Here is a 26,305-nt window from a genome sequence, read left to right on the forward strand (position 1 = left end):
AAAACCATGCGCCTGCTTGAAGCAGGCGTAGGTCTTGACACAGCATTGCGGAGATGGGGCACCCTCGAGCCTTGCTGGAGCTGCGTCGCGCTTGCGACGCAGCTCCAGCAATGCGTCACTTTTACGGCACAGATGCGTCACGCATCTGTGCCGTTTTTGCCCCATGGTGCGCTGCATTATAAATGCGGCGCACCATGGGTGGCGGAGCAGCGGCGCAGGATGACTGGCGCATCCCTGGGGATGCGCCAATCATCCTAAATCTGCCCCTAACTGAGAAACAGGAGGAGATCATTTATTTGAGAGTTTTATATTGCGCTAGCTAGACCTGATTGGTTGTGTTGAGTATAAAACGCTATATCCGAAGCATAATAAAGTTAATCGGTGATGCAACGCTGATTTTAGCAACTAAAGTGCAAGAAATATAGCCCATAAAAAAATCCACCGTCAAAGAGTAAAAACTGATAGGGGTCAAGGACAGGAGGATTTAGGAAAGACCTCAAGAGTGGGCATTGCTAGACAATATAATGTTTCTTCATTTTCCAGGGTGATATTCGCAACTAGTTGAATGCTGTTAGTATGGAGGCTTTGCAGAAGGACGTGTGGTTTTTGTCAATCATTTATCTTCTATTGAGGCAGCTGTCCTGGGGACAAGTTTTAGATATATTGGCGTTTTTGATTTGATCATCCCCCTGTTGTCCAACTCAAGTGGAATCTGCAACGATGGAGAGAAACAAAAAAAGAGTGACGTTTAATCTGGACCTTGAGATAAACTGAAATCTGAGAGGCATGTAAAGAGCTGTAATTCACAGGCTGTGAGGTTCCAGACATAACTAACTGGCCACAAAGCATCACCATGGCTAGAAATGCATCCAACAGCAGTTACGACAATCAGCTACCTAACACACACACATGTATTTGCTGGGCACCTGGAAAATGTATACGTCTGGGTTCTGTGGGTAATGAAATATGCAAAATTAAGATTTATGAACTTTCCAAATAGCACTGAAAATCACAACATCTTGTACCAGAGACAGTTGTAAATCTGATGGAGGATACCAAAAAACAAGTCAATATTGGGTTATACCAATTTAATAATAATTTGTTGATGGTCATTGAGAGTAGAGGTATTAATTTGTTGAGGGGCATGTAGAAAAGAGAGTTGTAAGACTTTTAAAAAAAATGTAGGTGCTGAGGTATACTGACCAATTGGAACTGAGTTCTGAAATTATTCAATTTAATGAACAATACTGGTCAACAACAAGTGCATAATTGATAAGCGCCTCTCAGACGTTTGATGGGACCATTATTACATTGACAGCACCATTAATACACTGACTGCCATATTTGCAGGCTATAATAAAAAAAAAAAATATATATCCCCCTTACTATTGTATGCGATGAAGATGAAATATTATCTTCAATGTTATACAACATTCCTCTCCCGCCTCCCTGACATTAATAATAAAGAATGAACCCACCCCAATCCTCTACTACTTTCTTCAACTCACTCCATTGTTTACCTGTGTCAGTTTTTCTATGGGATAGTCTCTGTTTGCGTGTGTATTCTTCTTGGGGAATTTACTTCTTAAGAAAGAAAAGCTTCAGAACAACCTGGGTCTTATCACCCAATAAGTATTTTGAATTCTGACTAAATTAATTGTGAATATAATCATGTTAAGACAAGCCACCACCGCTTTGTCAATAGTACATCAAGACCAAAACGTATTTCTGCCATTAGCAAATACTAACTTTTTAATACAGGTAATAGACTAATATTCTAATACCAAGGTTGAAGCAACTACAATTATGTTAGACGCCGAAAAGGTGTTTGACCTTGTGGAGTCGGACATCTTTTTTACGATTCTCCAGTGCTTCGGCATTCCCTCCAAAGTGGTTAAACTATTGAGGAATCTCTATTCGAAGGCAAAGATGATGGTAAATTCACAGCCAGCTGGAGTGATTTCCATGTCTCGGGGTACGAGGCAAGGGTGTCCAATGTCACCAGTGCTGTTTGCTCTTTTTGTATAACCGTTGGTGGCGGCTGTTAGGCACGATCAAGAGATTCTGCCACCACTGCCAGATTCTCCCAAGCTAAAGTTATTTGCAGATGACATCCTTCTGTATTTGGCTGGAAATAGCAGCAACATAGACAATGCCTTTCATAGAACTCAATTGTTTTCAGAGATGAGGGGGTATAAGATCAATCAGGCCATTGCCCCCTTGCGATTCTTCCTATAGGAGTGCAGCAAATCTTCACTGCATCCTGCCCTGTAAGATATATAGGTATCACTACTACCAACGATATTGCCTATTTGTTTAAATTGAATTATTCTACCACTCTTAGTAAAGTTTGTGGACTCCAGATGTCAGTTGCTGCTGGAGGACTAACACTTTCCTATATTCTGAACTATTAGAAAGCTGCCTCTTTTGACTGTCTTAATCGTGCATCAGGCGGCTCACGTACGAGTTGCTTTTACCTGCAGTGTATGCTGAGTGAGGATGGTGGGAATGTACTGATCTTCTTAAAAATCCCCAAACTACCCAAGCGCTCATGATATAAACGTTTAAATATATTTGTCAGGAGATTTCAAGAATTGCAGGTCGAATGCTTTTTCCCTTTGACTCATCCCTTAGTACCTTTTCTCGAAAGTAGACTAGTAGGCCAATCCCTTCAGAATAGTATTATTAGGCAATGGGAAAAGGCAGAGTATTGAGTTTTGGGTCATTTTCTTTTGGGAGGGCAAACTAAAACAGGGGCACAGATAGTAGAGAATAAGGAATATGTCAGGCCCGACTTGATATTCTCCTTCCTTCCTTCAAATATACTGACTAATCTAGTAGGCGTAGGCAGTTGTTATCAATAGGTATATTCGTATGTTCACAAGTCCACTGCTGTGTCAGTTTTTTCCTTAATGTCACAATTTCTTGAAGGGAGGATGGACCGTGTAAGGTGGCAATGTTACAACCTCATGGCTCATAAAGCCGAACGTGGAGCCACTTTAAAACACATGGCTTTTTTTTTCAAAATGGGTCTCATATTATACCCCGTATCACATTAGCTTAATGCATTCTTCCCTGACCACTGGTTGCCTTAGATGTGGCCACATCTGAGGGGATTAGGGCCATGTCAAGATTCTCTGTCGGAAACTATTTACTTTCTGAAGCAAGGTTATGAAGTCTCAAATTACAAATATTAGTTAAACCTGAGTTGCAAGGGGCCCTATTCAGGATTCCTCCCATTGATTGTTCTCTAACTCTATACTAACAACAATTTTTTTACAACGGGTCACTGATAGCCAAATCATTGATCTTGCAGAGATGGAAATCAGCTGACCCTCCATGGTTTGAGCTCTGAATAGACAAAATGAATTGGGTTAAAAAACATGAGGAAGTCTATACTCAAAGGGTTGGCGCAAGTAAAAAAAAGCATAATGATTTGTGCCCATTTTTAGGAAATTAAGGGGGCAGCGAATAGATTTATTTTTTTAGTTTTCCTATATTTTTTGATAAATTATGTATTCATATTAAATACATTTTTAATCTCTGTTTGTAAGAATGCATTGTTGGTATCCTGATTGTCAAAAGAAAAAAAGAAAAAAAAGAAATCTTTAATACTCAAAGGCTAAAATTTCAACAAGTAAGGAATATGATGAGGAAGATGGACAAGTTAGGAATAGATCAATCACTTGCTAGAAAGTTTCCTTAATCCAATAGAAAGTCTTATTTTAAGTAGGAAATGCAATAAGGAAGATGGACAAGTGGGTAGCAGCTTAGTTACTTATTAGAAATCGTCATTATCCTAAAGATGACTCACTAGTAAACTTCATTGCTATAGTTCTAAAATGCAAGTATAAACTAACACCGCCCTTTCAGGGATCATTTCTGTAGTTTTCCCACTAACCATGATGAAGAGTTGTTGTGCTAAAAAAAGTTTTAGGTGTTGCTGGGCACAGATTTAAAACAAAGTTTTCTGTTAACTTGTATGTTCAGTGCCTTGTACAGTGAGCTTTATTTGATAATTTCGAACCCACAATTGGAATGTGTTTATTTACAGTACGCCCATAACATGTATAGGCATATTGCATTACTAATATCAAGTATCCCTCCACTCCTTATATTTATGAATAATATGGTGTAATCAGGTAGCCAAAAGATTTGCATAAAGCTAGAGTTCTGGGAAAGCAGATACGATGTGGGAATCTGTCCACCTTTGAAATATTGGAGAAAGTATTTGTTAAAAGGAGCCCGAAAGTGCCAAATGTGCATTTCTAGAAATATTTGTTTTCTAAAAGTTCTTTGTTTCTGATACCATTCAGACTTATAGATACAAATAGCTCAATTTACGAGTGCAAGGTATTCATGAAAGGTAACCTGAATTCATATGCTACATTCCACATTAGTTCACAATGTGTGTGAATAAATCGCACTCAAGAATTGAGGAGTTACCGATCTAGGCCAATTGCATGAGAAAATCTCTTTTCTACATGAGAAGTAGAAACAACACCCTAAATACCTTAAATACTGGCGGGGTGAGGGGTAAGAGTTTTCTCCAAAATGGAAAAAAGCATTTACATTTCACCAGGCATAATTGCACAATGATTACAATTAAACAGGCAAAACAATGTCCACACTTGTGATAAAAGGAATTCACAAAACCTTTTGAGGAGTAGGCATGGAATCCTGCAACACTTAGATTCCCAGGCATGTATTTGGAAACCTTAAGAATTCCAAAAAGTTGTAACTCTTCATCCATGTGAGGCCACAGACCTGTGGTGTCAGATTTTCAATGCATTTTGTGAATTGGGCCCATACCACACAAGCTGAGTGAGTCATTCTTTCAAAAGACTAATCCACACAGAAGAAAACCATGATATGCTAAATTTGGTTCCTCACCGGTGTTTCTTTGCAGATCTGAAAGCTGAAGTTCTGCAGCAGGCTAACTATTCCAACCTTTATGTTGAGAAGGGCAAACCTCATTCCAATGCAGTTCCTGGGCCCACTTCCAAAGGGCAGGAAGGTGTATGGCTCCTGAGTGTTTTTGTTCTCCTTACTGAACCTGGAAAAATCAAAATGAGATGCAAGAGTGAAACTCATAGTTAGATCCTTTTAAGAGGCCCTGCTACATGTGAGGAGCTTGGTGTTATGAAATGTTTTGGAGAATGAAGTGGTTAACTGCTGATTTTGATAATCCTGTTTACTGGTGTTCACCTTCATTAACACATTAAATATTATGAACAGATGTGCAGAGTGTAATATGCTATTAATTACTATTGTTAGTTGTGGGGAGGAAGCACAACAGACGAACGGTATAGCCTTGCGAGGATAATGATGCTCCTTCCCTCCAACATCGACAATGATGATAATTGAAATATTAAACTCTGTGCATCTGCATATGTGGTTCATCCCATGGGATATGTAGTTGTATCTAATGTATGTAATCAAAGGGTTAAATATGTGCTACAAGGTAAAAAAAAATCACACTCAAGAGATATCCTGACTTTTGTAAGATATGTTTTCATGTGTAAATAAATTGTTACATACTGGTAACAATCTCGAATTTGACCTTTTTACTGCAGTGATTAATTAATAAATGTTTGAATATGTGTTTATTAGTAAAAGCGGTGTAAATAACATGTTGTTTGGCCACATTTATTCTCACTGCATATGTAATATGCGTCCTTATGTACTGTAACTGGTGCTCAAGTAAAGGGCTCCAATGTGTGTGTGTGTGTGTGTGTATATATATATATATTCATGGTTGCGGACAGGGGGAACCCCTCCCCCTGTAAATGGTACTGTGATTTGTAATTTAACAGGCAAAGTCCGATTCGGGAAGCCTAATGGAGGGCTTGAAAAACATTTATCCTGCAATCAATCGTGGGCATGTTACCCACTGGAGGGGATAAATAGTGCTTAAATGGACTACGCTGCCCAAAATGCAACAAATTCGGCATTCGGAAGCCAATTAATAAAATGGGCGGCGAGTCATGCACGTCATTTTTTCCTGCTCACGAGGCCTCTGAAGAGATGGTGAAAGTCCATCGAAACGCGTCAGGCCACAGGATGTATTACGGAATCGGAAGCTGCCTGTTTCTTCTAATTAAGGATGTTTCCTTCATCGCAGTGTTGTGCGGCCTCAAATGCTGGGCATTTTTTGGTACATATTTATACGGCTGCTCCACGCCGTAGAGGGATCGCACCATCTGAAGAACTTCATGGATGCGGACAGGGGGAACCCCTCCCCCTGTAAATGGTACTGTGATTTGTAATTTAACAGGCAAAGTCCGATTCGGGAAGCCTAATGGAGGGCTTGAAAAACATTTATCCTGCAATCAATCGTGGGCATGTTACCCACTGGAGGGGATAAATAGTGCTTAAATGGACTACGCTGCCCAAAATGCAACAAATTCGGCATTCGGAAGCCAATTAATAAAATGGGCGGCGAGTCATGCACGTCATTTTTTCCTGCTCACGAGGCCTCTGAAGAGATGGTGAAAGTCCATCGAAACGCGTCAGGCCACAGGATGTATTACGGAATCGGAAGCTGCCTGTTTCTTCTAATTAAGGATGTTTCCTTCATCGCAGTGTTGTGCGGCCTCAAATGCTGGGCATTTTTTGGTACATATATATATATATATATATATATATATACATAAATCACATTCTCCGCAGGCTCTTCAACTCCTTCTTGCCACATACGGACCACGGAGTAAGTGCTATTTTACATTTTTATTTCAGATGCCACCGTTTCAACTTGTCAAGAGTCTTGATCACATAACATATTGTGGTTGTAGGTTTTTCATTTTTAAAGTGACATAGTGCTTTTGTGATTTGTGCAAAGAGTACACATGTTCATGGACATAGTAAAAATACTTTTCAATGCATTTTGTCAAAGCGTAAATGCTATCTATTTGCCTTGTTAAACTCCATATCTCAGTTTATAAATATTGTATAACCAACATTCTTGTTAAATACATATGTCTTTTCAATTGAAAGAGGTACACTGTAAATAGGTAAAGAAACCCCAGCTAGAATGCATATATTGTCTTATGCAATTGCTTCCTATGGGACACATTTCTTCATTGTTATCAGGGTGATCTATTTTTGTAGACAATATTCAATAAATAATTGCATAAATGCATATATAAAAATCGAAAACAAATTTCCTTTGAATAGTGTACAAAATACAATATTTTTACTTTTTAATTTTTTTTCAAGGCAATTGATAATGTTCTACAGATTAATCTTGCAGATTTAATACGCCCATGGTCCTAATGTGCAAAAAAGTGCAAATAAAGGGTCAAAGCTTAGAGCTTTAAAATCTATTTCTTACCTCTTATGTACTTATTTTTTCTCCATTGTTTCTGCTGCCATTATGTCATTAATGCTGTTTCAACAGTAATTGCCCTTCATAAATCATAAAATCTGCTTGTTTGATAGTTTTATAAGCATATGATAAAATTCATATGGTTATAAAATGCTTTGCCGATCAATCTGCTTATATGATTATTATTTTTCTTTCTTTGTCTTCAGGTCGTTATTGGACTTTTATACCAGCTTATTTCATGTAAATTTGGTCACATATGTTTAGATATTAGATATTAAATATATAAATATATATATATAATAGATATGAATAAATACATATCTTAAAAACATTCTGTATAAAATACATAAAAAATTATGTAGAACAATTCCTTATTTTTTCTTTTCTTCAATTATACCAGTCTGTTAGTCTATTGATATTTGGGTTTTATAAACAGGTGGACATATTCTCAGTGTTGTTCAACCCTCCTGGAGATTTGGAATCCATTTCAAGGATATACCTTGTCTCTAGTCTTCATAATTTGGCCTCCCTATTGCCACCTCATCTGCTCGGGGGCACTGAGTCTATTAGATAGCATTTTAAATCTTGGCTCCTAGAGTTATGGTATTCCTTGAAATGTCTTGTGACAGGGTATGTGTTGTCCTGGTTAGTAATTGCTTTGATGTGTTGAAGCACTCGCTTGTGGGCTTGTAGTTTTGTGCTTCCAATATATTGTAGCTCACAAGGGTACAATAGGACATATACAACATACTTTGCAAGTGAGTAATTTAGTTATTTTAATCTCCTCCTGGCAGAACTGTGTTGTATATGAGGTCTTGTTAATACCTAATTGACATGCTTTGCATGTCTTACACCTTTGAAATCCACTGTGAGACTTCAATGAACTGCCGCTTTCAATCAGTTCTGGACTTGTTTTTATCAGTTTGTCCCTCATAGGGGTTGCCCTTCTATGTTTAATGGCTACCTTATGTGATAAAGTATGCCCTATCACAGGATCACTCAACACTAGTGGCCAATTACGTGTGAGGATATTGTGTAATTTCCTGTGCTGCTTACTGTATTCCATGATTATTCTGAACTCCTCAGATTTGAATACATTTTGGGTAGTCTGATTCGGCTGTTGATATTGATGGTTTTCTAATGATATCCCCAGCTTAGGTTTAATTAATTCTGATCTCTCTGAAATCATGGATTTTGGTATTGCCCCTTCAATGGTTTTCAGTGAGTAACCCTGTGCTAGGAATCTAGCTTTGGATTCTTCTTGTGCTTCTTTCGAGGTTCCCTGATTGCTGTTAACCCTTCTCAGTCTCAGCATTTCCCGATAGGGGATGCTGTTTATCAGGTGTCTGAGGTGGGCACTACTGGCATGCAAAGTTGATTAGCCTGCACTTTCCTTGCGGTATAGTTTTGTCTCTATCTTGTTGTTCTGAATGTATACCTTTTTATCTAGAAAATTGACAATCGTTTCACTTATAGTGGCAGTAAAATGTACATTAAGTGAATTTTCATTGATGGAATCGACAAATTCTTGAGCTTCATTTTCGGTGCCTTTCCAGATGAGGAATAGGTTATCTATAAAGTGTAGCCATACAATTATGGTGTGTTGCACATTCCCTCCATGTTCAATTGTGAGAACCAGATCCTCCCACCAGCCCATGTGTAGACATGCGTAGCTGGGGGAGAAGCTGGCTCCCATGGCTACTCCCCGTGTTTACTGGTAGTGTAAATTTGTAGGAAGGTGGATACCTGACTATGGTTACCCCAGATTTTTTGCCTTGTGTTTAGCTGGTTTTCGACTTAGTTGGCCTGGGACCCTGCTAATCAGAGTCCCAGACTATCTGCTCTCTCTGTAAAATGGACTCCATGCATCCTAGGTGCATAACCAATTTGGTACTGGACACCTTATCAGCCACTGTGCAGTACACTATAGGTGCCCAGGGCATAGGTGCAGCCAAGGCCTACCAGGGGCTGCAGCATATCTTTTGCCACCCCTGGCTGGCATTCAAATCGACACAACTGGCTGATCACTCAGCTGGGGCAAGGTGGTGTAATCACCCCTTGCTTAGATATAGTATACCTATATCTAAACCTACATCTGGACACATATATGCCTATAAGTCACTCATATGGCAGGCCTTAGCAATCCTGGAGGCAAAGTGCTTGGTTTTATGTGAGATGGTGCTCTAGCATGAGCTGAGCCTGTCTGCAGCTGTCGGGACCAACTCCCTTAGCTGTTCCGGGATGTTGCCATACCATATACTCTTAAGTGCATTATAATCATCACGGTTACTTGCTAACTTCGGTTTGGCTTTATCAAAACATGTCGTGTAAGGTGTCATGTGCTTTGGAATACTATCCCCTCACCAGTCCTGGTGACGGGGATAGCATTCAAACCCCTTCTAGAGGGAGAAGACATGTTACTTTGCTAAAACGCGGTTAATCCTAACCAGAGCCTCAGCATCACAAAATGGATGTTGCTGCCCCGACACAAGTCTGACCTCCTGCTGCTGACCAAAACTTGGCAGGGGAGGCCTGGACAAAGGGTTTCCTGTCACAGGGAGGTGCTACACCACCCCAGACAGGAGATAGTGGATTGGAGCAGGGAGGGCTGAATGAAACTCGACACTGCCTGGGGCACACAAGGTGTCCCCAGGCAAAATCCAGTCAAACCAGTTCTGGGGCACTCCAGCCCCAGTCCTGGTGCAAAACTGGACAAAGGGAAAGGGGTGTAACCACCCCCTTCCTGGGTCCCACCCATAGGAGGGACCTAGCAGGTAATCCAGCCCCTTGATTTGGAATAAAGGTAGGAGCTGTGCAGATGCACATCAGATTATCCTGACTGAAACTTATGAAACGAAACTCTGGACCCTTCGACATCCCACTCGACGTGGAAGACTGAAGAATCTCCCTTGTGGTCAAGGAGTGACCACCCTGTGCAAACAGGCACCGTCCAGCACCTCACCATTTGCTTTGTTGCAGTTCCCGCCAGAACTCAAGTGACAAAGATCAACAAGACCCAGCTATCCTGCCTTTGAACAGCCCGATCCACAGTCCCTGCAAAGCTGAGAACCGTGGAGGCGACCTGAAGCGTGGGGCAGGCCATCTTGGAAAAACTACAAAGCGCTGACCGTGCAGCTCCTGAGGCTCCCTCAAGCTGTGCTTTGGGTTTTTAGAAGCTCCAGCCCCGAGCAGCTTTTGCACTGAAGATCACTCCTCCACACTCACCGAGTGCATGTGTGGGGCCCTTTTGAATTTTCCTGCTTGACGCGTTGGTCCGGTCACTTGCCCGTTGGCTAGTGGCCCCAGTACCAACGAACCTTTGAATTTGCTCTGCTAGTCTGGTTGCTCCAGACTTGCCCTCACTCCCCTGAAAAGGAGCACCCGCTCTGACCTTGCTGGTCCGAGTAAGAAGCGATCTTTGAATTCTGAGTGGGTTGCCTTTGCCAAGGCTTGTTAGCTCCAATCCGGAAGCCGACACCACCGACAGCGAGAGCCTTTGTGAGACAGCTTGTGATCCACTCCTGGACTTCCTTGATGCCCCAGAGTCCACGTGGCAGCGGAGACAAGCTTCATGACAACCACCTGATTGCGCCCGACAGCGCCTTGTTCCTTCCTGGTTCCATCCTGGTCACTGGCTAGTGACCCAGACTCTGTCCCCTCTGCTTTCAGGTACTCTACATCTTCGATCCACCCTTGGATCCAACCGGGCTCTTCTCTTCTGGCCCCCTGCAGCATCTTCATCTCCAGGCTCCATAGATCTTCACGACGAAACCCGACACGCGTTTGCACCTGTGCACCCGCTTCCTGTGGGTGAGGTAACTCTTGAACGCCGGTGCTCCTGTAGTGGTTTACACCTCTAGTGTCTAAGTCTAAAGTTTTGTCCTTCTAGTCCAGTCGGAAGACTCCTAAAACTGTAACTCAATGACTTTTACGCACCATTGACTTTGCATTGGTGCATGCTTGTGCTTTTAGCGCTGCACCCGAATCCCGCGGGCCACTCCCGTCCTAACTATTGTTAGTCCAGTGTAGTCCCAGCGATTCCCAAGGCCCTAGGCCTTATCACTGTTCGTAAAGTGATACTTATACCACTTTTTTAATATATGGTTTGAGTGGCCCCCCGGCCTCATCCATATTTGTGCAACTTTCATATGTTATATTGTGCTTTTGTTTAAACGCTTGTGCTTCTATACTCATAAAGAGTACAGGGGATTATTCTGAGAATAAATACATATATTTTTATATTATATAACTTGTGTGGTGTCCTTTCATTTGATATTACAGGATTGCATATGGTAAAACAGCTGGCTTCACATGCCCTCTTGAGTTAAGCCTTAGACTGCTTAGTCTATGCTACCATTAGGATAAACTTGTCCTTAAGGTTGACTTACAATCACCACCACAAGGGATTGTTTGGACTGATACAAGGTGCCCCCAGAATTGGAGACATCATACATCAGGCCAACTTCTCACATTGGTGTGCAGCGGTTTGAGCTTGCTGTTGTTTTACCTTTGCAATCTTTTTATCAAATTGAAAGATCACATTAAGTACCTTAGGTACATATAAACAAAGCTTACATATTTAAGTTCTACTGAACTTAGTAGTTGTAGATCAAAGGGCTTAGCACACCCTGCCTACAACTCACTAGCCAGGTACAGTAGGAAAACACTTAGTGTAGGAAAGTGCACCACTTACACCTCACTAGAATCATGTCTAGCACAGGTGAAGCTTCCAGCTCTCTACCTGTGGTGGTTGACCTTACCAAGGCACCCTCCAGCTATGACAAACTCAGCCATAAGGACGTGAGAGCCTTGTGCACTGCAAGGGGGCTGAGAAAGGGTCACAACCCTACCATTCCCATCCTAATAACCATCCTAGAGAAGGATGATCTTGAGAAAGCTAGTACAGCTCCCTTAGGGTCAGGAGAAGGAGAAGGAGTGAACACCCAGAGACTGAGAACACCACCCCAGAGATAGAAAATGAGGAGGTGGACCCTGAATCAGAAGGTGAAGAGTCAGATCAGGATCAGAGGGATAAACAGGTACCAGTTGGGAGGCTTAGCCAAGCCAACGTGGTCCTACATGGAAATGGAGAGGGCCAGCACCTCCCCAGAATACATAACAGAATACTTCCAGGCAATAGAAGGGAGAGATCTCCTTCCAGGGACTCTCACCTTTCTAGTGCCTCAAGGGAATCTCAGAGGGGAATGACTTCCCCCCAGAGAAGAGAGCATAAGGCCAGAATGAGGGCTGTCCAACTCCAGATAGAGAGGGAAGAGGTAGCCTTGGCCCAAGCTAAACTTGCTTTGGCAAGAGAACAAAAACTGTGTGGGGAGATACCCACTGGTGGCAGCAATATTCCTAAAGAGAAAGACAGGTCCTATGATACTAGAAACCTGACAAAGATTGTGCCCCCCTATAGGGAAGGGGATGACATCCACAAGTGGATAACTGCTCTGGAGAGAGCCTGCATGGTACAGCGGGTTCCTCAAGAACAGTGGGCAGCAATTTTATGGTACTCCTTTTCTGAGAAAGGGAGAGATAAGCTCCTCACAGTTAGACCTGAGGATGCTAAAACTACACAGTCCTGAAGAGTGCTCTTATTGATGGGTTTGGCTTAACCACTGAGCAATACAGGTTGTTGTTCAGAGATACCCAGAAAGCTCAGACTCAGGACTGGACTGATTTTGTAGATTGTGCTACTACGGCTCTGGAAGGTTGGCTACTTGGCAGCAAAGTACATGACTATACAGGATTATATAATTTGAGTATGAGGGAGCAGATCCTTAGTAATTGTCAAAACCAGCTTTTGCAAAAGCACCTGGTGGACTCAGATTTGGCCTCTCCACAAGAATTGGGTAAGAGGGAAGACAAATGGGTCAGAACCAGGATTAGGCCTAAGAATCAGGGTAATGACCAAAAGAAGGATACTTCCAAGGCTCCAGAGAAGGGTGGGGATAAATCTAAAGACAAGTCTCCCACAGGGCCCCAAAACTCCAAGGATGGGGGTGGGTCCCAAAATAACTTCTCTACCCAGAAGAAACCTTACTGCCATGCCTGTAAACAGACTGGCCACTGGAAAACAGACAGCTGTTGTCCAAAGAATAGCAATAAAGAAAATATACCTCCAAGTAAAGCTCCAACACCTCCTGTTACTGTTAGCAGTAATCCCCCAGGTGGTGGGAGCACCCCCAAGAATTTGGGTGGGTTTACTTTTGGAACACAGTGGACTCTGGCCTAACCAGGTCCCCAACTACAACTGATCTTGTCTATGAAAATGGCATGGGGTTTGCCAATTTCACTGATTGCCCAAACACTTTGAGCAAGTATAGACAGGAGCCCCTCATCAATGGTCAAAAAGTTGAGGCCTACAGAGACACAGGGGCTAGTATCACTATGGTGACTGAGAACCTAGACCCCTCAAGGAAACTTTCACCTGGTGCCACATATCAGGTGACTAATATTGATGGAGTACAGAAAGATCATCCCATGGCAGTAGTAAATCTCAGCTGGGGAGGTGTCACTGGCCCCAAGAGAGTGGCAGTGTCAGCAAACTTGCCTGTAGATTGTCTTCTTGGGAATGATTTAGAAATCTCAGCCTGGGCTGAGGTAGAACAAGAAACCATTTCTAAAATGGTAAATGTCCATGGAAAGGTTAGTGGGGCTGTGATGGCCACAGCCCCAATCCAAGATGTCCTCCCTGAAAAGGTTGGTAGGGCTGTGCAAGACTCAGCCCCATCTTCAGCAGAATCCCTTCCTGAACAAGTTAGCAGAGCTGTTATGGTAACAGCCCATACCCAAACTGAGTCCCTTCCTGAAAAGGTTGGTGGGGCTGTGATGGCCACAGCCCAAACTCAAACTGATTCATGTGTTGTGAAGCCTGAAACTATGGATCACTCCACACAAACAGAGAGCATTGACGAGGAAGAGAAATCTCCCTCCCACCAGACACTAGGAAAGGATCAGCCTCCTCAGGGAACTGATCTTACCCCTTGTAAAGAAACTGCCCCAGAGGTAGTCAGGCCTAGCCTGGCAGAGCCCCTGATGTCAGTGGACCCTTCCAAGGTGGGACCCAGTCTGGAGCAGGTAACCTGCCCCTCTCTACCCTGGCTCAGTCAGCCCAGGGCTGCAGAGGGCAAGAAGGTCAGTGAGCCCCAAAGGGCCCCCTGTCAAATAAAACACCCCCATCAGCAGGCTAGGGGCACCAAAGCTAGCAGCCCTAGCAAGGTGAAAACTTTAAAAACTTCTGCGGGATCCCCCTTACAACTAGTTAGGGACCTCCCCCAAATGGACACTGTTGGGCACAGCCAAACCTGGGACCCCAAGGCCCCAAACCTGACCTGTCCCTCCAGTAAGCCAACAGAAGGAACCCAGCCTCCAGCTTTAGGTAGCCAGAGGTTGACCCTGAGAGCACAGTGCAACTCAGTCAAGGAAAGAAAGGCACACATGGTGGAAGGGGATTGGAGGAAGATGAGCCCTACATTAGTGGAGCCTCACTTCAGTACTCCATCTCAACACCAGCCTTTTACTTTGCCAAAACACACCACAGGTAGTGATTCCCTATGGTGGAGACCCTCTGATACCCCTAGGGTGAGGGATTGCTTAGTGGACCATGCGACAGGGGGTAACCATGCTAGTGCAGGTACTTCCTTATATGGCCACTTAGGCAATATAGGCTTACCTGGTCAAGGATAGCCTTATCTCCTTACGTTTGGGGGGGGGGGTTGTGTAGGAAGGTGGATACCTGACTATGGTTACCCCAGATTTTTTGCCTTGTGTTTAGCTGGTTTTCAACTTAGTTGGCCTGGGACCCTGCTAATCAGAGTCCCAGGCTATCTGCTCTCTCTGTAAAATGGACTCCTGCACCCTAGGTGCATAACTAATTTGGTACTGGGCACCTTATCAGCCCCTGTACAGTGCACTATAGGTGCCCAGGGCATAGGTGCATCCAAGGCCTACCAGGGGCTGCAGCATATCTTTTGCCACCCCTGGCTGGCATTCAAATCGACCTAACTGGCTGATCACTCAGCTGGGGCAAGGTGGTGTAATCACCTCTTGCTTAGATATGGTATACCTATATCTAAACCTACATCTGGACACATATATGCCTATAAGTCACTCCCATGGCAGGCCTTAACAATCCTGGAGGCAGAGTGCTTGGTTTTATGTGAGATGGTGCTCTAGCATGAGCTGAGCCTGTCTGGAGCTGTCGGGACCAACTCCCTTAGCTGTTCCGGGATATTGCCATACCATATACTCTTAAGTGCATTATAACCCTTGTGGTTACTTGCTAACTTCGGTTTGGCTTTATCAAAACATATTGTGTAAGGTGTCATACGCTTTGGAATACTATCCCCTCACCAGTCCTGGCGACGGGGATAGCATTCCACCCCTTCTAGAGGGAGAAGACATGTTACTTTGCTAAAACGCGGTTAATCTTAACCAGAGCCTCAGCATCACAAAATGGATGCTGCTGCCCGACACAAGTCTGACCTCCTGCTGCTGACCGAAACTTGGCAGGGGAGGCCTGGACAAAGGGTTTCCTGTCACAGGGAGGTGCTACACTACCCCAGACAGGAGATAGTGGATTGGAGCAGGGAGGGCAGAATGAAAATAGACACTGCCTGGGGCACACAAGGTGTCCCCAGGCAAAATCCAGTCAAACCGGTTCTGGGGCACTCCAACCCCTGGCACGAAACTGGACAAAGGGAAAGGGGTGTAACCATCCCCTTCCTGGGTCCCACCCATAGGAGGGACCTAGCAGGTAATCCAGCCCCTTGATTTGGAACAAAGGTAGGAGCTGTGCAGATGCACATCAGATTATCCTGACTGAAACTTATGAAACGAAACTCTGGACCCTTCGACATGCCACTCGACGTGGAAGACTGAAGAATCTCCCTTGTGGTCAAGGAGTGACCACCCTGTGCAAACAGGCACCGTCCAGCACCTCACTATTTGCTTTGTTGCAGTTCCCGCCAGAACTCGAGCAGCAGAGATCAACAAGACCCAGCTATCCTGCCTTTCAGCAGCCCTATCCACAGTCCCTGCAAAGCTGAGACCCGTGGAGGCGACCTGAAGCGTGGGGCTGGCCATCTTGGAAAAACTCTGAAGCGCTGACCGTGCAGCTCCCGAGGCTTCCTCGAAGCTGTGCATTGGAGTTTGGAAGCTCCAGCCCCGAGCAGCTTTTGCACCGAAGCTCACCCCTTCACACTCACCGAGTGCTGCGTGGGGCCCTTTTGCATTTTCCTGCTTGACGCGTTGGTCCAGTCACTTGCCCGTTGGCTAGTGGCCCCAGTACCAACGAACCTTTGAATTTTCTCTGCTAGTCTGGTTGCTCCAGACTGGCCCTCAATCCCCTGAAAAGGAGCACCCACTCTGACCTTGCTGGTTGGAGTAAGAAGCGATCTTTGAATCCTGCGTGGGTTGCCTTTGCCAAGGCTTTTTAGCTTCAATCCGGAAGCCGACACCGCCGACAGCGAGAGCCTTTGTGGTACAGCTCGTGATCCACTCCTGGACTTCCTGTATGCCCCAGAGTCCACGTGACAGCGGAGACAAGCTTCACAACAACCACCTGATTGCGCCCGACAGCGCCTGGTTCCTTCCTGGTTCCATCCTGGTAACTGGCTAGTGACCCAGATTCTGTCCCCTCTGCTTTCAGGTACTCTACATCTTCGATCCACCCTTGGATCCAACCGGGCTCTTCTCTTCTGGCCGCCTGCAGCATCTTCATCTCCAGGCTCCATAGATCTTCACGACGAAACCCGACACGCTTTTGCACCTGTGCACCCGCTTCCTGTGGGTGAGGTAACTCTTGAACGCCGGTGCTCCTGTAGTGGTTTACACCTCTAGTGTCTAAGTCTAAAGTTTTGTCCTTCTAGTCCAGTCGGAAGACTCCTAAAACTGTAACTCGATAACTTTTACGCACCATTGACTTTGCATTGGTGCATGCTTGTGCTTTTAGCGCTGCACCCGAATCCCGCGGGTCACTCCCGTCCTAACTATTGTTAGTCCAGTGTAGTCCCAGCGATTCCCAAGGCCCTAGGCCTTACCACTGTTCGTAAAGTGATACTTATACCACTTTTTTAATATATGGTTTGAGTGGCCCCCCGGCCTCATCCATGATTGTGCAACTTTCATATGTTATATTGTGCTTTTGTTTAAACGCTTGTGCTTCTATACTCATAAAGAGTACAGGGGATTATTCTGAGAATAAATACATATATTTTTATAATATATAACTTGTGTGGTGTCCTTTCATTTGATATTACAGGATTGCATATGGTAAAACAGCTGGCTTTACATGCCCTCTTGAGTTAAGCCTTAGACTGCTTAGTCTATGCCACCATTAAGATAAACTTGTCCTTAAGGTTGACTTACAACCACCACCACAAGGGATTGTTTGGACTGATACAAGGTGCCCCCAGAACTGGAGACATCATACATCAGGCCAACTTCTCACAAAATTGTTAAACATAAACACATTATTTGTTAAACAATATTGGACCATTTCAATAACCATCTTACTATGATCTGTCAAGCCATCTGATTCTGTTGTTAAACAATGTTGTAATGCCCTAATACCATCAGTATGTCTTATACTGGTATATAGTGACGTGATGTCTAACGCCAATAATAGATAATCCCTTTGCCATTCACAGTCTTTCAATTTATATAAAAAGTTGCTGGTATCTCTTACATATGAAGGTAAGGATTGTAAATGATTTTGTAAATAAAAATCCATATATTGTGACGTATGTTCCAAGAGCCCCCCAAGCGCTGAAATAATGGGTTTGCCTGGTGGCTTATTTGCGTCCTTATGAATTTTTGGTATAAAATATATTGATGGAGTGATGGGCTAATAATTGTTTTTTAACACATATTCCTCCATAGTTATTAATCCCTTTGCTTTGACAAGTTTAGTGTAATATATCTTATGTATTTCCTTTAGATCGGTTCCATTTCTTCTGATGTAAAACTTTTGATCATTAAGTTGTGACAGGGCCTCTTTGGTGTATTCTTCTTTGTCCCATATCGCCATGTTTCCTCCTTTGTCGGAGTTTCTGATGACTATTGAGGCTTCATTTTCCAACTTATGCATGAGTGCATAATATCCTATGTTCTTTTTACTGTACATGTGTCTGGTATTCATCACTTTGGATCCTGGCATTGTGCGCAGCCTCCATATGAGGGGATGTGGGAGGGAGGAGCAGCTGGGAGGCGGGAGTGGGGCGGCGAATGGGATTGCAGGGGGGCGGAGCCGCAGGGACGCAGCAGCGGGAAAAACAGGCAGGGGCCGCGGGAGAACTGGGCACAGGAAGGAAAAACAAGTTTAGGCAAGAAAACATGTACAGGCACAGAGGAATATAAACAAGTCTGGGCCAGAAAGCAAGTACAGGCACAGAGGAATAAAAACAAGTCTGGGCAAGAAAGCAAGTACAGGCACAGGGGAATAAAACCAAGTCTGGGCAAGAAAACAAGTTAGGCACAGGGGAAAAAACAAGTCTGGGCAAGAAAGCAAGTACAGGCACAGGGGAAAAACAAGTCTGGTAAAGAAAGCAAGTTAGGCACATGGTAAAAATACAAGATTAGGCAAAAACAATGCAGGCAGTGCTGTGCAGCAGGGTGGGGAGCGACCTGCCTGCGAGCCCGGTCAGAGGTCACTCCTTTCACCGCTGCGCGGCCTCCATATGAGGGGATGTGGGAGGAAGGAGCAGCTGGGAGGCGGGAGCGGGTCGGCGATTGGGATTGCAGGGGGGCGGGGCCACAGGGACGTAGCGGCAGGAAAAACGGGCAGGGGCCGTGGGAGAACTGGGCACAGGAAGGAAAAACAAGTTTAGGCAAGAAAACAAGTACAGGCACATAGGAATAAAAACAAGTCTGGGCAAGAAAGCAAGTACAGGCACAGGGGAACAAAAACAAGTGTGGGCAAGAAAGCAAGTACAGGCACAGGGGAATAAAAACAAGTCTGGGCAAGAAAGCAAGTACAGAACAGGGGAATAAAAACAAGTTTGGGCAAGAAAGCAAGTACAGGCACAGGGGAATAAAAACAAGCCTGGGAAAGAAAGCAAGTTAGGCACAGGGGAAAAAACAAGTCTGGGCAAGAAAGCAAGTTAGGCACAGGGGAAAAAAACCAAGATTAGGCAAAAACAATGCAGGCAGAGCTGTGCAGCAGCGTGGGGAGCAACCTGCCTGCGAGCAGGGTTAAAGGTCGCTCATAGCCTTGTCCTCTAGCAGGGAGATTTGTTTTCCAGACTTCCAGACCAATTTTGTAAAGGATGAGTGTTGTAGATGAGTGTAACAGAGGTTGGGGTGGCTTGTGATCTCAAAAGATTCTTGTAGGTAGTGTCTGCCCGGAGAGGTTTCCCTATGCTGGAGTTCTTGCCATAGCAGCTGATTTAGAGTATTTGAGACAGAGATTATAATCTTATTCTAGCAGATGATATAGGCGTCATGCCTGGCCAGCAGTTGTTTCACTCAGCTGAACTCCAGCCTTATTTGAGCTGGTGAAGTGTATTTTGGAAGGCTGAACATGGTACTGTACAACATGATCAGGGAGCTATCAAGTTGCTTAGCATCTCTGCCAAATTAAGTGGGGAGTTTCTTGGCCTGTGCTACCCTCAGGAGGGACAAGCGCAAAAACAACAATTGATGGACAGAATGGAGAACAATGTCATACCTTCACCCCAGTACAGAGATCTGGGCCTAAATCCATTGTTTTTTTGCACTCCACACCACCCCAGGTCAGACACGGCCATATGCAAATCAGCCTTGACCCTGTGCCTCATGGGAACAGTCCAGCCTGAACTGTCAAGCCATGTCCTTCCTGGACCGGAATCAAGCATCCAAGTACCGGTTTCTGGCTATCAGCGGTCATCAGCCTGGATAGCTTGACTCCAGTGGTGTGGAGAGCATGGGACTCACGTCTGAGCATACCCATCCCACTTGGAGTGACAAATGCAAAAACAACAATTGATGGACAGAATGCAGAACAGTGTCATACATTCACCCCAGTACAGAGATCTGGGCCTAAATCCATCGTTTTTTTGCACTCCATACTACCCCAGGTCAGAAATGGCCATATGCAAATCAGCCTTGACCCTGTGCCTCATGGGAACAGTCCAGCCCGAACTGCCAAGCCATGTCTTTCCTGGACCAGAATCCAGCATCCCCTTTTGTACTACCCTCAGGAGGGGGCAAATTGAGGTCCCCATCAGCTTTGATGACAAGTTTTTCAATGTTGTCGCCACGACCAAGCCTCTCCTGATTTCTTCTTTCTGGTGAGTGAAGGAACCTTCCCTATCAATGATGATACCTAGATATTTGTAATCAGTGGTGGATTCAATAAGGGCACCTCCCAGGTGCCACCTCTTCTGCCACCTTCTTTTGTTGTTTACCGCCATGGTCCGCGTTTTCTTGAAATTTATTTTTAGGTTATTCTCTGTGGCATATTTCTGCATTTCGCCGCGTGGATGTTGGAAACCGACATATGTGTGGCTAAGCAATACCACATCATCAGCATACACAAGGTTGGTCAGTGGCTTACCACCAAACCTGGGGGCATGTGCATTGCTGATGTTAAGAGCTTGAGGTAGGTTGGCCATAGAGAGGTTAAACAGAGTGGATGCCAGCACACAACCCTGCTTCAGGCCTTTGGTTGTGGGGACTTTCCTAGAGAGGCGAGTTCCCCCTTCCAACTTCACTTGGACCCAGGTATCAGTGTGTAGAAGTAACAAGATGTCCAAGATGTCCTGAGGAATTCCCCAGCGTGCTAGCTTACCCTAGAGTTTCCCCCTTTCAACATTATCAAATGCCGCACTAAAGTCAATGAAGAATAGATGTAAGTGCAGGTTGGCTATTTCGGTCACATCAAAAAGAAGAGAGAGTGCAAGGATATTTGTTGTCGTACCAGACATTTTGCAGACATTTTGCAGAAGACTGAGAAATGGAGGGGGCTTTACGAATCCCAGAGACTACTGAGAATGCAACATAAAATTCAGAGGGGAGAGGCAGGCCAACAGGTGAATGTTATGGAAAAGTAAGGCTGCTAAGGATAAAACAGCAGAGAGAAGTAAAGGTGAGTACTTAGAGACTGCTGGACAGTGGCAGAAATAGATAAAGAAAATATAGCAAGGTTACTGAGAAAAGCAGTACAGATATTGGAAATGCAGCAAAAGTGGAATTGAGCGATGGACAGAGTGGAAAAAGGTAGGAAACATCACATTTTCTGAGAAGGACTCTAGTCTGTTAGAGACAAGGGAAAAGAAGCGAGAAAAGGAACCGCTGTGAGAGACAAGGTAGAAAACAGGAAGAAGTTGCTTGTGTCTGGAGATAGAGAGTGGAAACAATGGGACTGCTAATTAAATTAGTGCAGAACTGAGCTGTGGTGACTAGTGATCTTTTAAAGTGGCATATGTGCGTACTCACTCTGGATTGTGATCCTTTAAAGAGCTGTACATACTCGCTCTGGACTGAGATCTTTCTAAATGGTGTATGTATGTACCCCCTCAGGGTTGTGATCTTCTAAAGAGGCCTACATACATACCTGCTCTGGATTGTGATTTTTTAAAGTGGCCCACTCTTGACTGTGAGCTTTTAAAGAGGCGTATGTACGTACTCGCTCTGGATTGGGATCTTTTAAAGTGGGTTACAAATGTACTCGCTTTGGACTTTGATCTTTCTAAGTGGTGTACATATGTACTCCCTCTGAATTGTGAGCTTATAAAGAGGCCTATGTATGTACGTGCTCTGGATTGTGATCTTTTAAAGAGGCATATGTACATACTCACTCTGGATTGTGAGAGTTTAAAGTGCCATTTGTATGTAACCACTCTGGATGGTAGAGTAGAAGCACCACATTGAAAAAATAGGGATAAACTGTGTATTTTACAGGACGATTTTGTATGTATTTCCAAAAGAATTCAGAAGTTTTGAAAGGATCCTCATGAAACATTTGAAAACTTTCATGGTTTGCTAAAGAAGCCTGACCCACCCCAGAAGTATTGTGGGTTTATCCACCCAAGAAAAGTTTGTGAAAATTAAATTGAAAGATTGAATTTTTCGGCAAATTTTTCCTGTGACACTAGCAGCATAGGATAGGACATTAGGAGAGCAAATCACCAGTCTGGCAAGTGACAATGTACTAATATTTTACATGTCAGTAGTATAGCGCAGTGTTTCCCAAACGGTGGTCCGCGGACCCCCAGGGGTCCTTGACACATTCCCAGGGGGTCCGCAGGCAGCAGTTTTAAAAGCACTTCAAAGTTCCTTGCAGAATTAGCAGTTTTCGACCAACAATAAAAGTGTCAAGATAACACCAGTAATTAATGTACCTACTGGAGAGAGAGAGAGGAGAGTTTTGTCCAGTGGCAGCTTTAACTTATCTAATGTAGCACAGAGGGTTAATATGCCTACTGCAAAGAACATGTACCATGCATTTAATTTTTAAAAAATGTTATGTGCATAGGTCAGTCCGTTACTTACTGCTTTTGTCAGTAACTTATTTTTCTTCCCAGATTGTCGTATTCTGGTGCATAATAAGGTCTTAATTTACTATTCTTTAAAAGCTAATAAAATTCAATATGTAATGATAACTGTGTTTTAGACTGCACCATTGTTTCTCAAAAACTTTTGGGGGAGAGCATTCCAAAGCCCCCTCTGTAGTGGCCAGGCTCACTCATTGCACTTGGTATGCACCATATGGGGACTGGTCTGAAAACATTTTCTAGGGCTGCTTTTGGTTTCCAGTCTGGCCCTGGCAGGAGCAGGAGCCTCGTACTGCAAAATAAAAACAGCCATGTAAAAGTTTGTCACTGTGATGCAGCACCAATCTTCCCATTAAATTATTTAGTTTTTTGCAAATTCTTTCAATGTAAAATTTTAAGAGGGATATTTATAACAGAAGTGGAGGAGCTTTCGTTAGCCTCCTTGGCTTAATGACACGGTCCACTACTTCGGAAACGTAGGGCTGCACCATATTTACAAGAATATGGTGCAGCCTTGCATTTCCCCCTGCGCTGGCGCTACACTTAGCAGGGTAGCGCCAATGCAGGCACCCTTGCACCATAGTACAAGTGTGACTGCGTGCAGGGAAAGATTGTTTATGTACAGGAAGATCCTCCTTCCCGAACATAAAAAACCCAAGGCATTTTGCTTTTTCCAAGTGTACTGCATTAGGCAGCACACATGGAAAAAGCAAAATCGAGGAGAAATAAAGCATTTCTCCTCGTTTCGACAAGTTAAGTCCAGGTGTTTCCTGCTTTTAATTTTGGCGCAGCCTCCTATTTACGCTGCCCTTGTAAATATGAGGCAGCATTAAAAAATCAATGGGTGTTGCAGTGGAACGCCCATCGCAACACCGACTGCCCACCTCTTTCACGGTAAGTATTGCATTAAAGGGGGTCTTATTTGCAAAGAAGCGTTAAGCCACAGTAAGTGGCTCAACGCTGCCTTGTAAATAAGGTGAAGTCCATATCGCCACGGGAACCTCGCAAAAAGTGACGTTCCCATGGGGATAGGGGCTTGTAAATATGCCCAAAAAATGGTTAGTAATTCGAGTTTTTCTTTTGTGTACACCTGTGTTTATTTTGTTCGAATTACTGTTTTAATGTTTGAAATTTAAATCCTACAAATTGCTTAGGGGTCCCCGGCTTCCGGTGGTGACTCAATGGGGGTCCACAGGAGTGAAAAGTTTGGGAACCACTGGTATAGCGTATGAGATCAAAATACAGATTCACAAAGGTGTCATGCAATGCAGCGCGGCACCCAAAGAGGCTGTGCTGCGTGACAGGGAGAGAGTAGGACAGTGCCATATTCACAGAGATATGGCATGTTCCTCCCATCTCCTTAGCACTGGTGCTGATTTGTGCTGCTGAGCACCAGCCCCACACCTTTGCACCGTAGTGCTAGGGTGCATGCCAGAGTCTACTGTAGGCTTTATACAGGAAGTGTACCCTTCCTGTATTAAATACTATTACTAAACAAGTTTAAAATATTTTTCTACTTTGCATGTGTGCTTTACAGTGCAGCACACATGCAAAGTCGGAAAAGCAAGGAGAAATGAACACATTTCTAATTTTAATGCCTGCTTTTCAGAGGTGTTAATTTTTGGCACTAAACCCAGTCTACTAATGTTAGTAGACAGGATTTAGCATCCAAAAGCATGGGTGGTTGATTTTGAACTCCCATGTGCCACCCATGTAACGCCCTATTGACTCAAAGTAAAACAAAGCAGCATTTAGCGCTGTTTTATCTTACTCTTCCATACAAACCAACGCAAATACCAATTTGCCCTGGTTTGTAAATTGCCAGAAAGGTTTAGTGTTGGTTTCGCATTAAGAAAGTAATGCTAATCCGCTGCTAAACCTTTGTGAATCTTGATCCCAGAGTCGAATATGTGAACCTGTTACATCTTTAGGGGCGCTAGGTGGCGCACTTGTGCATCGAAGCCTTCTCGTGAGGCTCTCACATCCTGGCGACATAAATCCTGTAATTAATCCTTTTATCGGTGTGAGATCGGGCTGAAATCGCCCCCATCTGTTAAAGGGACTACACGGAGGCTCCGGTGTTATTTTGGCGCTGATCGCTCGCTGCCTGAGGCTGTTGGAGGCTCTCCTGTATTCAGCGACCCTGACTGCTGGAGGTCTCGGCGCGGCCGGACGGCTTGCCTGCAGACGCGAGGTCGGGGCTTTGATGACGCCAGCTGGGCCCTGAAAGGCGCGAAAGTCCTCGGTGAGACTCGGACTGACGGCTGCGGAGGACAACGTTTGCAGTCCCTTCCTACCGGCGGCGCTTTGAATACTGAGACGGCGCAGCCCTGACCCTCTTGTTTACTGAGGTATTTCCAGCGCTCTGCTTGCCCCTCTGATAGCCTACCTCTGCCTGCCCCAGCTGAGCGCGGCCGTTGCCCTGCTGGGATCCCTTCGAGAGTGGCGGCCATCTCGGGAGTGGGGCTCCACTACCTGCGGGCCTTCACAGGACCCTACGTTACCTGCCCCCAGTGATTAGAGCACCTCGCTGGGCGCTGCTACTGTGTGCTCTTGGGGATTGCTGAGGACATTGCCGCCGGCTGGTGAGCCCGCCATCTCCTCAATCATAATTCTTCCTGCACCCGATTGCGAGGTGCGAGAGGCGGGAAGCGCTGACAGGAGTCTGGGGCAGTGGACATTGCTGGTGGCATAGCCCTCCTCGCCTGATACTGCAAGGGACGCTCCCCTGTCACCTACCAACTGCTGGCACTGCTTATGCCCTGGGGTGCGGACCTACAGCGGCGATTATAGCGGATACATACGCATACTGTGCTGACCACTTGGGGGATGCTGTGCTTCGTGGCCCTCGGAGGCATGGCTGCAGCGCTACACTAGGCACATATAACAGGGGTGAGCTCAGGCACATTGCAGAGCTGTGGTGACTGTTGCCTGCTCCCTACGTCCCGGAGACCTCACATCTGCATATACACCACCCGACTGGGAGGACAGCTTACTACTTCCGTTTGTTCTGCGCTCCTGTATTGCGAGCAATATTCCTGGGAAAGCTGCAACCTCATTGACCTACTAATAGTTGTTGCACGGTGGGACGAATATACTGTGGTACTTCTGGAGGGCTCTCATGTCTGACTCAGAGGGGTGTGCTGTGACCAGGAGCAGCGACGGACACCCGCCTTCACCGATCGGCTGCACCCCCACGCAAGCGCTGATCCCTACCGGCGCTCGACTGGACGGTGGGGGTTCTACGACGGTTCTGAACAATGGGATTGTACTTACGTAACGAACCTGCTGCCCGCCACATAGCGATCTGGTTCACTTGACATTACTCAGTGGTGAAGATGGGTCGACCTGATGCGCGCCAACCGAAGCTCATGTTTGATGCCGCAAAGAAGACGACTCGCACTAGCCCGGAAACTCAGAAGCAGATAGAGGCTAGCAATCCTGCCGATAGCCAGGCGACCACCTCCACGGATGTCCAGGAAATCCTTCGTGAGATGCG

At 44.8% G+C, this 26,305-nt stretch overlaps 1 protein-coding gene across 1 annotated transcript in view; it reads right to left on the reverse strand.

Annotated features, from left to right (window-relative positions):
- Positions 1–277: 277 nt before the first annotated feature.
- LOC144786062 (cytochrome P450 3A21-like) overlaps positions 278–26,305 on the reverse strand; it is a 344,860-nt gene continuing 318,832 nt past the window's right edge. The window contains exons 12-13 of the mRNA XM_078665007.1: positions 4,894–5,056; positions 278–712 (exon numbers count right to left, since the gene is read on the reverse strand). Of these exons, the coding sequence (XP_078521133.1) occupies positions 614–712; positions 4,894–5,056 (262 nt within the window). The 3' untranslated portion in view covers positions 278–613. The remainder of the gene's footprint in view (positions 713–4,893; positions 5,057–26,305) is intronic.

This window comes from Lissotriton helveticus, chromosome 10, assembly GCF_964261635.1.
Source record: "Lissotriton helveticus chromosome 10, aLisHel1.1, whole genome shotgun sequence".
In the NCBI taxonomy this organism is placed as follows: domain Eukaryota; kingdom Metazoa; phylum Chordata; class Amphibia; order Caudata; family Salamandridae; genus Lissotriton; species Lissotriton helveticus.